Source organism: Ahaetulla prasina, chromosome 13, assembly GCF_028640845.1.
Source record: "Ahaetulla prasina isolate Xishuangbanna chromosome 13, ASM2864084v1, whole genome shotgun sequence".
In the NCBI taxonomy this organism is placed as follows: domain Eukaryota; kingdom Metazoa; phylum Chordata; class Lepidosauria; order Squamata; family Colubridae; genus Ahaetulla; species Ahaetulla prasina.
Window position 1 is genome coordinate 4,199,976 of NC_080551.1, and position 16,118 is coordinate 4,216,093.

Genomic DNA, 16,118 nt, shown 5'->3' on the forward strand with positions numbered 1-16,118 from the left:
AATGCCTTGGTAAGGCCACACTTGGAATATTGCATCCAGTTTTGGTCGCCACGATGTAAAAAAGATGTTGAGACTCTAGAAAGAGTGCAGAGAAGAGCAACAAAGATGATTAGGGGACTGGAGGATAAAACATATGAAGAACGGTTGCAGGAACTGGGTATGTCTAGTTTAACAAAAAGAAGGACCAGGGGAGACATGATAGCAGTGTTCCAATATCTCAGGGGCTGCCACAGAGAAGTGGGAGTCGGGCTGTTCTCCAGAGCACCTGAGGGTAGAACAAGAAGCAATGGGTGGAAACTGATCAAGGAAAGAAGCAACTTAGAACTAAGGAGAAATTTCCTGACAGTTAGAACAATTAATAAGTGGAACAACTTGCCTTCAGAAGTTGTGAATGCTCCAACACTGGAAATTTTTAAGAAAATGTTGGATAACCATCTGACTGAGATGGTGTAGGGTTTCCTGCCTGGGCAGGGGGTTGGACTAGAAGGCCTCCAAGGTCCCTTCCAACTCTGATGTTATGTTATGTTATGTTAATATTAGGAAATTTCTCCTTAATTCTTGGTTGTTTCACTCCTTGATTAGTTTCCATCCATTGTCTCTTGTCCTGCCTTCTGGTGCTTTGGAGAATAATTTGACCCTCTCTTTTTTATGGCAGCCCCATAAATACTGAAACTCTGCTATCATGTCGCCCCCAAGTCCCTCTTTTCTCTAGACTAGCCATATCCAGTTTCTGCAACCATTCAGATAGTCCTATACAGGTAATCCTTGATTTACAACAGTTTGTTAAGTGACCGTTCAAAGTTACAATGGCATTCCTAGACATGCAATAGAGAATATAAATATAGAACAGAAACAGGAAATGATTACTTATAAAGAACTTTTGTATGCTGAAGGAGGTAGATTGCAATTAAAATCATTACAGGTATTAAATGAAGAAGGGAGGAATTATACTTGGTTTCATTATGGGCAAATAAGTGCTAGATGGAAAGAAGATCAAAAAATTGGTATAATGCAAAGGGAGGAAAATTTAATAAAGCAAATTAGAAATCAGACCCAGGAGCATATAAAGAGATTGTATAATGTGTTGCTTGAAATAGATTCGGAAAAGGATTTGGTAAAGGATTGTATGATAAAATGGGCACAGAATATTCAGGAACCAATAATGTTGGAAACATGGGAGAAAATTTGGGTTAGAAATGTTAAGTTTACACAAGCACAGAATTTAAGGGAAAATTTTTATAAGATGTTTTATAGATGGCATTTAGATCCCAAAAAATTATCATGTATGTATCCTAATATCCAAGCGAAATGTTGGAGGTGTGATTGTGATGACGCTACATATTTTCATATTTGGTGGACTTGCAAGAAAATTAAGGTCTTTTGGATAAGAATTTGGTGGATTATTCAAAATGTACTGAAGAAGAAGATAAAGTTCCTGCCACAATTTTTCCTTTTGGGAATTATAACGGATTGTACAGGGATTGAGACTAAATTGATTCTGAATTTAATAACAGCAGCAAGACTGTTGATTGGACAATACTGAAAGAAAGAAGAGATACCTACAATAGAAGAATGGATACTGAAAGTCATTAATTTGGCTGAGATGGCTAAAATCTCAGCGTTTTTAAAAGACAATACGCAGGAAAGATATTTAATTGAATGGAAAAAATGGATTGATTATCTACAAAACAGATATCAGATTAAGAAATATCAGATTGCCTTTGAATAATTAGAAAGTTATTTTATGTAATGGGGAGGGGGTTGGGAGATGAAAAGCTTTGGATGTGGTTAATTGGATTGGAAGGGAAAATTTTATTCTATGTTTGGTTTATGGATAACAATACCTTGTGATTGACCCGGGAAGCCGGGGAGGAGGGGAAGGGTTTTTGGGGGAGGGGGGAAAAAGGGGGGAAAATGTTTTTGTTTTTTAAAACTCTTTCAATAAAAAAAAAAAAGTTACAATGGCATTAAAAACAGTGACTTATGGCAATTTTTCAAACTTACAACCAGCATCCCCGTGGCCACGTATTCAAAATTCAGACATGTGGCAACTGACTCATATTTATGATGGATGCATTGTCACCGGGTTAGGTGGTCCCCTTTTCCGTCAGTGAGGGGGGCACCAGATTCACTTAACAACCATGTTACCCACTTAACCACTGCAGGGATTCACTTAGCCATGGTGGCAGCAAAGGTCGTAAAATGGGGCAAAGCTCACTTAACAACTCTCGCGTGTTAGCGGTCGAAATTTTGGGCTCAATTGTGGTCGTAAGTCGAGGATACTGCTTTTATTCCTTGCCAGAGCCTCAAAAGTCACTCCAGCGACCGGAGTGAAAAAGAACTGCAGAAAATTCTGCTTCGTCAGTGAGAAGGACTAAATAATTTTACAGGCAGCCCTTGACTTACGACATTTCGTTTAGTGACCATTTGAAGTTACAACGGCACTGAAAAGTATAACTTATGACCGTTTTTCACACTTACATCCGTTGCAGCATTCCCGTCGTCACTTGATCAAAATTTGGATGCTTGGCAGCTGATTCATATTTATGACGGTTGCAGTGGCCTGGCGTCACGTGACCCTCTTTTGCGACCTTCCTCCACACCAGAGTCAAGTGAGAAGCCGGGTTCACTTAACGACCGTCTCACTAACTTAACTGCAGACATTCGCTTAAAGACTGTAGCAGGAAAGGTCACAAAACGGGGCAGAACTCAATAACTCTCTTGCTTAGCAGCAGAAAGGTTGCACTCAGTTGTGCTCGTAAGTCGAGGACTCCCTCAGTGGCTAAGACGCTGAGCTTGTCAATCAGAAAGGTTGGCAGTTTGGCAGTTCGAATCCCTAGTATAGGTCTCCTGCGTTGAGCAGTGGGTTGGATTAGATGACCTCCAAGGTCCCCTTCCAACTCTGTTAACTGTTAACTGTTACTAGTTAAGAACCAGAGAGGGAGAGAAAGCATTACGATGTCTTAAACCGGGAATGACCGTCGCTGTGAGTCATCCGCGGAAGGCGTCCCCGACGCCGTGTAATTTTAAAAGTCGCCTTCCCCAAATTGAGGTTAAAATGTTAATGACATTTTTATTTTATTTTTGGGGGGGCACCCGGGATTAAATATTCTCCCAGAGGCGCTGCAGTCGGTGCCTCTCGAGACTTTGCAAGGGGCACCAAATCGCAGCCGTGTTTCTGGAAGGGCGAACGTCATGGCAAGAGGGCTGTTCCAACATACCTTCAGAGGGAGGATAATATGGGACAAATGGATGGAAGACGAGGAGCCTGTTTGGAGAAGCGTGGGGTTAGGCCAGAGGCTTCTGCGTTAGGTCAAAAAAGTCAAAACGGGCCACATCTGTGCAATGAATGCCCTGCCCTTTGAATGTGCTTATCTTAAAAGTCGGGGTGGGTGGGGGCAGGGTTTTTGATGGCACAGTTGCCCGCCCGCCATCTTGACTTTCTTACCCTCCGCGAGACATCTGCAGCTTAAGACTCTTGTTTTCCATTAAAATGAAAGCAACCCTTCTAAACCTTTTAGCTTATTTCTCCCCCCAACTCCCCCCGACGGAGGTCAAGTTCAGCCAATATCCGAATTCCCCTTCTGAGTTTGCAGGCGGTATTTTGAACCGCAAACCAACGGAACGAGCTGAGCTTTTAAAAACAACAACAAAAACAAAAAATTTAAATCCAGCCAAACCGAACATAGCAAATTATAGCACGTACGCAGACTTCGGATCTTTTCTCTGCCCTGAGTAGGCAGGTTGTGTGAATTTGCATTGCCCGCTAGGCAGGGCAAACATGGGATTGGGTAGTTGTGATGCAGGGCGGGAGAAGCAGGGCATGTCTAGGCCAGGGGTCTCCAACCTTGGCCACTTTAAGCCTGGCGGACTTCAACTCCCAGAATTCCCCAGCCAGCTTTGGTTGGAGACCCCTGGCGTAGGCAACTACAACCAGAAAGAGGCTGAAATTATCAAACATGCATTACCCACAGAAAATAGTCACGTTTGCATCACAATATTACAATTTGTGTTTCTTCGTATGCCGTCCCCCAATCACAACCACTCATATGGGCAATCGTGTGTGTGTGTGTGTGAATGGGTGTGGGTTTGTGGGTGTGTGCACACACCTACAATACTAGATCCAGTTTTGGTCACCACACTGTAAAAAAGATGTTGAGATTCTAGAACAGGGGTCTCCAACCTTGGTCCCTTTAAGACTTGTGGACTTCAACTCCCAGAGTCCCTCAGTCAGCAAAGCTGGCTGAGGAACTCTGGGAGTTGAAGTCCACAAGTCTTAAAGGGACCAAGATTGGAGACCCCTGTTCTAGAAAGAGTGCAGAGAAGAGCAACCAGGATGATGAGGGGACTGGAGGCTAAAACATACGATGAATAGTTGCAGGAACTGGGCATGGCTGGTCTAGGGAAGAGAAGGACCAGGGGAGACAGGAGAGCAATCTTCCAATATTTGAGGGGCTGCCACAGAGAGGAAGGGGGGTCAAGCTATTTTCCAAGGCACCCGAAGGCCAGACAAGGAATAATGGATGGAAACTGACCGAGGAGAGATTCAACCTGGAAATTTCCTGACAGTGAGAACAATCAACCCATGAAACAGAAGTTGCCTTCAGAAGTTGTGGGAGCTTCACCCCTGGTGACTTTCCAGAAGAAATTGGGCTGTCATTTGTCAGAAATGGTCTCCTGCTTGGGCGGGGGGGGGGGGTGGACTACATGACCTACAAGGTCCCTTCCCACTCTGTTAACCTGATCTGACCTTCAAGTCAGTGTTGAGTCCTTACAACTGCTTGGACTAGTCCCTCAATTTTCTCAGTAAGGTTTTTCAGAAGTTGTTTGCCATTGCCTCCTTCCTAGGGTTTGAGGGAAAGTGGCTGGCCCAAAGTCATCCAGTTGGCTTCATATCTAAGGTGGGATTAGAACTCACAACTTCTGGTTTCTGGCTTGGAGCCTTGAAGTACAGCATAAACTGACTTTCTACTGGACATATTTCTTTAAGAAGATTGAAGTTAAAAAAAGAAGAGGTAACCAACTCCGGTCAGGTTACGGTTTTTAAATTTTGCTATTTATAAGAAATCCTCGACTGTGACAACTCATTAACAACTCATGAAATTTATGATGGATTGAAAAAAAAAAAGGTTATGACATCTTCAAAGTTACAACTGCTGTGCAGTCACAAGATTGCATTTTGGGTATTTGGCAATTGGCTTGCATTAACAACCATGGTGACTTATTTAATGACCGTTGTAAAAGCTGTCATGCAATTAAATCTGGTCATGTGGTGCCACGACTTACAACTGAAATTCTGATCACAAATCAAGGACTAATTGTAAGTCTGATAGATCTTATTTCTTCAGATAAGCAGTTTCTTCTCTTCTCTTCATCTTCCTTGTCTTCTCTTTTTTCTCATCTCCATTTTTCTTCTCTTCATTCTTTTCCTTCTTTTCCTTCTCTCTTTCTTCTCTTTTATCATCTCCATTCTTCTCTTCTCTCCTTTCCACTCCCCTCCCCTCCGCTCCCCTGCCTTCCCTTCCCTTCCTTTCTCTTCTCTTCATTCTTTTTCTTCTTTCCATTCTCCTTTTTCTTCTTTTTTCCTCTTCTCTATTCTTCTCTTCTCTCCTCTCCTCTCCTCTCCCTTCCCCCTCCCTTCCCTTCCTTTTCTTCATACTTTTTCTTCTTTTCATTCTCCTCTTCTTCTCTTTTTTCTCATCTCCATTCTTCTCTTCTCTCCTCTTCGCTCCCCTCCCTCCCCTTGTCTTCATTATTTTTCTTCTTTTCATTCTCCCTTTTCTCCTCTTCCCTCTTCTTCCATTCCCCTCCCTCTTAATTCCAGAGAGCTTCTTCTCCTTTTTAGCTCTGTCATTCCTCCTGAATCGAATAACTCCAGCTTTTGTATTTTTCTCACCTCGATATGGCCAGAAATCTAATTGCTCTTTAGTGATCTTTACTCATACCGCCAACAATTTTAGACACAATTTTTGGAAAGCACAGAAGGCGGCTTAAACGAATGCACCAAAAGGAAAAGGTCGGGGGCTACGTGCCCTCTGCCTCCAAAATTTTGATTGCTCAACCCACCTCAAAGCAGAGAGATCAACATCCCATGATTTCAAAAAGCCATTGATGACACTTACTCCCGACTATATCCCGTTGCCACTTGACACCATAAAATCTGGATTAACCGGGGGGGGGGTGTGTGCACATCTGGTGCCCTTAAATCTGCCATGTATAACTGTCAGCCGTTAATAAGATGAAGGTTCTTGTTAATGTCAAACAAATTCTTTCTGCCCCCCTTCTCTGTGGTGTTTCTCCACCTCACCCTTGATCTTAATCGTCTTGTTTAGTCGTCTTCATTCTTCCCTGCTTAAATGCCTCAGCTGCATACTGGGGTTTTCATGGCATTTATTAAAAATCTATTGTGGCAACGTCCCCTGTGTAATAAGGCAATGAGATGCTGAGACTTGGTGCCCAAAGGTGCTCTGAAGTATGCAGAGATGAGTCTAGGACAAGTCCCCATGGCCAACTTGCTGCAGCCAACTCGCCAGGGCCAACTCGCCATGGGACAAGCCACCATTTATTTTATTTATTTATTTATTTATTTTGTCACAACAATATATGTAGGTATCATACAAAAAGATTATATAGTATATAAACACTTATATGAGTAAATATAAGGAGGTATAAGCATATATATATATAGGAAGAAGAAAAGAAAAACAATAGGACAGGAACGGTAGGCACGTTTGTGCGCTTATGCACGCCCCTTATGGTCCCCTTAGGAATGGGGTGAGGTCAATAGTAGAAAGTTTTTGGTTAAAGCTTTTAGGATTATGAGAAGAGACCACAGAGTCAGGTAAAGTATTCCAAGCACTGATGATTCTGTTACAGAAGTCATATTTTCTGCAATCTAGATTAAAGCGGTTGACATTAAGTTTAAATCTATTAGTTGCTCTAGTATTATTGCAATTAAAGCTGAAGTAGTCTTTGATAGGAAGGACATTACAATAGATGATTCTGTGAGTTAAACTTAGGTCTTGTCGAAGGCGACGGAGTTCCAAGTTTTCTAAGCCTAGGATTTCAAGTCTGGTGGGATAAGGTATTTTGTTGTTTTCAGAGGAATGGAGAACTCTTCTTGTAAAATATTTCTGGACACGTTCAATTGTATTGATGTCAGAGATGTGGTGAGGGTTCCAAACAGGCGAGCTGTATTCTAGAATTGATCTAGCAAATGTTTTATATGCTCTTGGGACATATATATGTCATATTTATATGTCATATTTATATGACATATTTATATGTCATGGGACAAGAGTTACAATGCTTTTTTTGTGGTCCATCAGCAGCCTACGGAGCCGGACAGCGATAAGGCTGAGGTGAGGCCAGGGCTATTGGGAAGTGAGGTGCAGACTCCAGAGCCTCCAGAGACTGATAGTGGTGAGGCAGAGGACCAGGAGGAGCCTGTTCCTAATGCACGCATAAGAAGAGCTGCCAGGAGGCAAGAGCAGCTCAAGCAAAGAGGACAACTCGGGAGTAGGGCCAAGAGAGGATTGGCCCCTCCCATAAGGCTTAAAACAGACCAGCACTGGTGTTTCAGTTTTGCCAGAAAACAACATTGTAGTTGCGTCTTCTGCTTCGTGTATGTCTTTGTTTTTGTGGCTTCTGGACATTTGCCAGGAAGGGCCTTTGGCAGTTTGCCTAGTTGGACTAAGGTTTGTGAGATAACTGAAGAATTTGTGTTTGGGAAGCATTTATTTTACTTTGAGTTGAACGACGCTGGGGATGAAGTAATTCCCAGCTGTTCGAATAAAGTTTGTTTTTTCCACAGACTAAGTTTATTTCTACCGACTTAGGCCTGGGTCACAACAGCTATCGAAGAAATGGTGGAATAGAATCATTAGAAAAAGGATGCAAAAGGAGGGACCCAATGAAATCTGAATGACAAGAAATAAAAGAGCTGTTTCATTATTTCAAATAATTAAACTGAATTGTTGGATTGTCCTATAGCGAGTTGTCCTGGGGCAAGCTGGCTGTCATGAGTTGGCCAAGGTCCCCTTCCATGCAGAGGCTGCAGCTGAAGCACCCCAGGGAAAAGCGGTCTTTGGGGGAGCAGTTGCAGTGGTGGTATTCAGCTGGTTTAGGCCGGTTCGGGCAAACCGGTAGTTAAATTGCTGGCTGGCCCCACCCCGCCCCTTCCAGGAATCCCCCATGCACCTCATTTTAGCTCCCAGATAAGTGCAGGGAGGCCTACTAGGCCCAAAACAGGGCACAGGGTGGTGCGCCCCCCTCCCCGCGGCCAATTTTCGCTCCCAGGAGGCTGCAGGGAGGCCTCCTAGCCATGTTCAAGATTCTACAAGTTCTCAAACTGATGTGAGTCTTCGATCCAAAGTCCCAATACAGGTAGTCTTTGACTTGAATGAATGAACCATTCATTCAGGGGCTGCCATAAAGAAGAGGGAGTCAAGCTGTTCTCCAGAGCAGAGATCTCCAACCTTGGCAACTTTAAGACTTGTGGACTTCAACTCTCAGAGTTCCTCAGCCAGCAAAGCTGGCTGAGGAACTCTAGGACTTGAAGTCCACAAGTCTTAAAGTTACAAGGTTGGAGACCCCTCCTCCAGAGCACCTGAAGGCAGGACAAGAAGCATTGGATGGACACTAATCAAGGAGAGAAGCAACTTAGAACTAAGGAGAAATTCCCTGAGAACAATTAACCAGTGGAATAACTTGCCTCCAGAGGTTGTGGATGCTCCAACACCAGAAGTTTTTAAGAAGAGATTGGATGACCGTTTGTTTGAAGTGGTGTAGGGTTTCCTGCCTAAGCAGGGGGTTGGACTAGAAGACCTCCAAGGTCCCTTCCAACTCTGTTATTCTATTCTGTCTATTGACTGTTCAAAGTTACAACAGCACGGAAAAGGTGATGTCACTATTTTTCACACTTGCATCATCCCCATGGTCATGTGATCAAAATTCAGATGCTTGGCCACTGGCATGTACTTATGACGGTTATGATGTCCCAAGGTCATGTGATCCCCTTTCGTGACCTCCTGACAAGCAAAGTCAATGGGGAAGCCACATTCACTTAGCAACCAAGTTATTAACCTAACAACTGCAATGATTCATTTAACGACTGTGGCAAGAAAGGTTGTAATATGGGGCAAAACTTACTCAACAGCTGTCTCGCTTAGCAGCAGCATTTTGGGCTCAACTGTGGTCATAACTCAAGGATTTCCTGTAAGTAACCAACTTCCAGAAAAGACTCTGGGTGCATTCAGGTAGAATCTCAGCTCAGTCAATGATGAGCCTATTTATTTTGCGTCTCTCTCTCTTTCTCTGCATGAGGGGCTCAGTGTGTTGTACGCAGCCAGCCCATTTTCTTCCTTGATAATTCAAGCTGTTTTGCAACACACACACACACACACAAACAACAAGTGAATTCAGAGACCAACTGAGATGTCCTGCACAAACCCATCTGCAAGTTAACACTAATAAGCACAAATTAAAACTCACAGCCATTGGCAGCTTCGCCCAGGAAACGGAGTCCCAGCTTTTGATGTTAATTTGCAACGCATCATGTATATATTGATGTTCCAAGGGAAAAAAAAAAAACCTGCATAATTTTGTGTAAAGCTCAGCAGTTTATCTGTACTTCTGCAAGATCAGAACCTTGTACATTGCGTGCGTGTGGGTGGGTGTGTGGGTGTGTGGCTTGCTTGGCTCAGCGGCTGAGCTCTGCATGCCATTAAACCCTTGTCGGATTTTGTGATTAGTGGTTTGCTCAGGATGTTTTCCTTAATGAGCAAACAGCTGTTCCAGGAGATTTGCCATCCTACCTTTCCACCTCCTGCTGGTTCGCTCTTGTCTTGGTTTGCTTTCCACCTTCAAGGCGGCCAATGGATCGCTTCTTACTTCAGAGGACGGTAAAAGTCCTACAGAAGGACATCATCCGGGCGACAGTTGGCCTGTCCAAGACCAGCTGCTTCTTTAGAACACCGAGAATTTATTTTGTCTCTCTCTCTTTCTCTGCATGAGGGGCTCAGTGTGTTGTACGCAGCCAGCCCATTTTCTTCCTTGATAATTCAAGCTGTTTTGCAACACACACACACACACACAAACAACAAGTGAATTCAGAGACCAACTGAGATGTCCTGCACAAACCCATCTGCAAGTTAACACTAATAAGCACAAATTAAAACTCACAGCCATTGGCAGCTTCGCCCAGGAAACGGAGTCCCAGCTTTTGATGTTAATTTGCAACGCATCATGTATATATTGATGTTCCAAGGGAAAAAAAAAAAACCTGCATAATTTTGTGTAAAGCTCAGCAGTTTATCTGTACTTCTGCAAGATCAGAACCTTGTACATTGCGTGCGTGTGGGTGGGTGTGTGGGTGTGTGGCTTGCTTGGCTCAGCGGCTGAGCTCTGCATGCCATTAAACCCTTGTCGGATTTTGTGATTAGTGGTTTGCTCAGGATGTTTTCCTTAATGAGCAAACAGCTGTTCCAGGAGATTTGCCATCCTACCTTTCCACCTCCTGCTGGTTCGCTCTTGTCTTGGTTTGCTTTCCACCTTCAAGGCGGCCAATGGATCGCTTCTTACTTCAGAGGACGGTAAAAGTCCTACAGAAGGACATCATCCGGGCGACAGTTGGCCTGTCCAAGACCAGCTGCTTCTTTAGAACACCGAGAATTTATTTTGTTCCTCCCTTTTGATTTCTTCATTTCATTTGATGCACCACCAACGATGGGAATTTCGTACAAGAAAAGCCATGTTAACATCTAGGCATTAAGCGCGGTTAAAATAGCAATTAAAATAAGCAAGGAATGCAAATAGAATTAATAATTAAATTCTGGAATCGGCAATTAAATGCCTGTAGAAAAAGATGCGCTTTCAAGACCTAACAAACAAAGAGGCAACTCTGCAGGAAGCGTCTTCCAAAGAGCTGGATTGAGACAGGGAAAGCTTGATCTGGATTGGGCACCAGGCAAGCGTGTCGCAACTATGGGCATACCTTTACCTAGTTACCTAGTTGGGTAATGAAACATCCGCAAGAGACCAGCCAAGCTCAGAGAGCACCAAGGACCCCACAACCGTTGTCCTCCTCCACTTCACAAACCTCATTCCCTTCTAGCACTGATGAGGTTGCCTTGACTGCTAATGAAACATTTGCAAGAAAACAACCAAGCTTAGAGAACACCAAGGATCTCACAATCATCCTGTTCCTCTTCCCCTTCCTCCTCCTCCTCCTCCTCCTCCTCCTCCTCCTCCTCCTCCTCCTCCTCCTCCTCCTCTTCCTCCTCCTCCTCCTCTTTGCAAACCTCATTCCCTTCTAGCACTGATGCTGCTGCCTTGTCTGGTAATGAAACATCTGCAAGAAAACAATCAAAGAGCACTAAGGATCCAACAATCCTCCTCCTCCTCTTCCCCTTCCTCCTCCTCCTCTCTTCTCCTCCTCCTCCTCCTCCTCCTCCTCCTCCTCTTCACAAACCTCACTCCCTTTTAGCCCTGATGATGTTGCCTTGTTTGGTAATGAAATGTCTACAAGAAAGCAGCCAAGCTCAGAGAGCACCGAAGACCTGACAGTCCAATCCTAACCTACAGATATTCTCCTCTCTAGACACCTTCTCTAACAGGGCATTCCCCATGGCAATGGCGATGGGATGATGGATGAAATAGCATCACATTGTGGTGACACAAGTGTTCCCCCCCCCTTTAGTGCTCATGTTATGCTGCGTCTTATGTCTCCGGTTGCGCAGACAGATTTTGGATATTATGGAAAACACCCAGGAGATTGCAACAAAAGGCTTCCATGTGTTGTGTTTTCTCCCTTTCTGAGTGGTTCTGCCAAGCAATTTTTGGTTTGACTAATGTGGTGCCACAAAATCAAGAATGGGCACTTGTTTGCTGGAGAGGCCCTGGAATGCAGCCTCAGCTTGGCTTCTGCAGGATCACATTTGTGACTTCCTTTGGAGAAATGTACACACACGCACAACAACAGCTACTCAATAGTTGGGACAGTTAAATTCTAGATAATTCTACATCTTACCTCTATCTAGGATCGAACTCACAACCTCCTGATTGTGAGACAAGAGCTCCACCCCTAGAGCACAGCAATTGGGCATTAGGTCACAGATGCTGATACTTTGGAAAGCGAGCAGAGAAGAGCAACAAAAATGATTAGGGGCCTGGAGGCTAAAACATATGAAGAACGGTTGCAGGAACTGGGTTGTCTAGCCTAGTGATAAGAAGGATTAGATGTGACATGATAGCAGTGTTCCAAGATTTGAGGGGCTGCCACAAAGAAGAGGTAGTCAAGCTATTCTCCAAAGCACCAGAAGGCAGGACAAGAAGCAACGGATGGAAACTAACCAAGGAGAGAAGCAACCTGGAACTAAGGAGAAATTTCCTGACACTGAGAACAATCAACCAGTGGAACAGAAGTTGCCTTCAGAAGATGTGGATGCTCCATCACTGGAGGCTTTTTAAGAAGAGATTGGAGAGCCACTTGTCTAGAATGGTATAGGGCATGATGGCGAATCTATGGCACATGTGCCGGAGGTGGCATGCAGAGCCATCTTTCTGGGAACATGAGCTGTCGCCTAATTCACCTGCAGTTGCGCATATATGCACATCCTAGCTGGTATTTGGGCCACCAGTGTGCATGCACACAATCTTGCCCAGCTGGTCTTTGTAGCTCTCTTGTTTATGTGTGCCATTTGCACATGCGTGCGAGAGTACTCACACACAGCACGCGCATGTGTAGACGGCGTTCATGCGTGTGCATTGCATGCGTAAAACCGCGCACATGCGCAGATGGTACGATTGCACATGCAGCACACGGGGGAGCCACGCAAAACCTGAGTGCATGCACAGATGATGTGATTGCAAGCGCAGTGCACGGGGGTGCCGTGCGCATGTGAAGATGGTGTGGTTGCATGTTCAGCGCATGGGGAGGAGCAGATAGCACACGTGTGCATGAAGCAAGCTAAGCACGTACCTGTTTGGCACTCAGTGAGTAAAAGGTCCGCCACCACTGGTGTAGGGTCTCCTGCTTGAGCAGGGGGTTGGACTAGATGACCTCCAAGGTCCCTTCCGACTCTGTTATTTTGTTATTCTGTTATGATGAAGCCCTCACATTCTATGTTCATTTCATTGAACAATTCAGGGAGAAAGTGAGTAATTATTCAGTTGTAAATTTTATCTTTCCTGAATGTTTAATTCTTCCATTTCAGAGTCAATAAGAGTTTATTGTGACTTTTATTTATTTTTCCTTTCTTGGATGACATTTAATCAGGAAGTGCTCTTATTAGCTGAACAAGTGCTCAAGAAATGTTTGGGCAAATAATAAAATAAATCTTTAAATACTAAAATGCCTGGCAAATATAGATGTGTGTGTGTGTGTGTGTGTTCTGAGGTTTTTGCGGGTGTTTGTATGTAGGTCTTTGGTTATTCGGGTTTTCTCCCGCGTAAAGTTGGAAGTGTCTTGGCGACGTTTCGACGAAGTCTCATTCGTTATCTTCAGGCTTCAGCTTCGTGCTTCTGGGAGCAATGTGTGATCGCAGCTGTTTCTTCCTTTTAACTGCTAGTGGGGGTCTGAACTGATTGGGTGGGAGCTTGGCTGTGCTCTGATTGGATGGGGGTTTGGACTGTGGACACACCCCCAAACAGGACACACCCCCAGCCAATCAGAGCACAAAAAAACCCCCATCCAATCAGAGCACAGCCAAGCTCCCACCCAATCAGTTCAAACCCCCACTAGCAGTTAAAAGGAAGAAACAGCTGCGATCACACATTGCTCCCAGAAGCACGAAGCTGAAGCCTGAAGATGACGAATGAGACTTCGTCGAAACGTCGCCAAGACACTTCCAACTTTACGCGGGAGAAAACCCGAATAACCAAAGACCTACAACATCAACCATCCTTTAAGCCAGATTAGCATTACCTCCCAGCAGTTAGTTAGTTAATTAGTTAGTTATTTTATTAGCCGCCCATTTTACCACAAGATAACTCTGGGCAGCTTTCGATGTTAAAAAAATAAAACTATATAAATAAAATACTTCTTCCGTGCCCAGATCAAACTTTAAACTGTCAGAATGAAGCAACAAATAAGTCATTATTGGTACATGTTTCTAATAGTAGCAGATGGATCAGGCTCTGTGTATCTCCATTTTTACACCGCGTGTTGTTATCCGCTAATAGCCTCCACTTGAGCATATTGGTTTTACACTTAGGCACTTCAACTCTCAGCCTATTCAGGATCCTCCTAGTAGTATAAGGGAGCTCAGATCCTTCAGCCAAATCTTCCATTAATGTTATTCCTTAAATGATGTTCTTCCTTAAATAAATAAAATGCTGCAAAGATATTTCTTTTTACAACCCTGTGATCCCTTAATTTGGGGTAGAGTCGGGGTGAAGCTGAGCATTTACTGGCCGGATGCCCTTCCTGACGCCCTTCCTGACGCCCATGCAGAGTTCACAGCACATTTTTTTTTCTTTGAGCCCTGAGAGAGAAACATCTGCTAGGATTGAACTCTGAACCTTCCGAGTGGGAGGCGAACGTCTTCAAATCTAGGCCATCGTGCGCCGCTCTACAAAGATACTATATATTTACAAAGCTATAACTCTACAGGGGACGTGGTGGCTCAGTGGCTAAGATGCAGAGCTTGTTGACTGCAAGGTCGGCAGTTCAGCGGTTCGAATCCCTAGTGGCGCGTAACGGGGTGAGCTCCTGTTCCTTGTCCCAGCTTCTGCCAACCTAGCAGTTCGAAAGCACATAAAAAATGCAAGTTGAAAAATAGGAACCACCTTTGGTGGGAAGGTAACAGCGTTCCATGCACCTTTGGCATTGAGTCATGCCAGCCACATGACCACGGAGACGTCTTCGGACAGCGCTGGCTCTTCGGCTTTGAAACGGAGATGAGCACCGCCCCCTAGAGTTGGGAACAACTAGCACATATGTGCGAGGGGAACTTTTACCTTTACCTTTAACTCTACAAAGTATGTTTGGTAATTTAGGGTTCCCAGCTAAAGGACAATTCCCAGCATCAGCCACCCACCGCTTCTCACACCGTCTGGTCTGTGACTGGTGGGAGTTGTAATTCAGTAACATCTGTATTACAATCAGTTTCCCCAAGATCCAAATTTCAAACACTCAGCCTAGATCTGTTCTGTTTTCCAGGGAGAGATCTGCTCAGTTACGTGTCCTCCTGGAAGCTATGGAGTCAATTGCTCGTTGGCCTGCAACTGCAAAAACGATGGCATGTGTTCCCCAGGAGATGGCTCCTGTTTCTGCAGAGAAGGTAAAATTTCCAGTTTCAATGGCTGTTCTGCATGGGGGTCTGTCATGTCCACATCTCCAAAGCTTTTCCTGTTGTTTGAGCCCAATATGGTATCTGGCTGCTAATTAAGGTTAGTGCCGTTTGTGGTTTTCTTTTCTTTTTCTTTTTCTTTTTTTGTTGCCATGGCTTAATCCTTCCTCTCTGACTTGGTACACACTTGTGATTGGTCCATGTCAACAACAGAATAGAATAGAATAGAATAGAATAGAATAGAATAGAATAGAATAGAATAGAATAGAATAGAATAGAATAGAATAGATTATATGGAATAAAATAGAACAGAATAGAACAGAATTCTTTATTGGCTAAGTGTGATTGGACACACAAGAAATTTGTTTCCGGTGTGTAAACTCTCAATGTACATACAGTAGTGATAGATTATGCTCCGAATGTGCCCTCCCTGTTGTTGCCCTCCCTGCAAGTAGTCCTTGACTTACAATCATTCATTTAGCAATCATTAGCAGGGGGTTGGACTAGAGACCTCCAGGGTCCCTTCCGACTCTATTATTCTATGTTCATTCAAAGTTACAATAGCACTGAAATAAGTGACTTTCAGCTGCTCCTTACATTTACAACCATTGTAGCATCCCCACACTCATAGGGCTCTTGGCAACTGGCATATATTTACAGTGGTTGCAGAGCCAATCCTTGGGTCACGTGATCGCCATTCGCGACCTTCCCAGCTGGCATCTTAAAAGCAAAGTCAGTGAGAGAAGTTGGGTTCACTCAACAACTGCAGTGAATCTCTTAACAACCATGATTTTAAAAAAAGTCGCCAAATAAGGTGCAATTCACTTA

General features: G+C 44.1%; 1 protein-coding gene across 1 annotated transcript in view; it reads left to right on the top strand.

Annotated features, from left to right (window-relative positions):
- MEGF11 (multiple EGF like domains 11) overlaps positions 1-16,118 on the top strand; it is a 590,966-nt gene that overhangs the window by 407,541 nt on the left and 167,307 nt on the right. Inside the window, exon 9 of the mRNA XM_058156456.1 lies at positions 15,161-15,281. Within this exon, the coding sequence (XP_058012439.1) occupies positions 15,161-15,281 (121 nt within the window). The remainder of the gene's footprint in view (positions 1-15,160; positions 15,282-16,118) is intronic.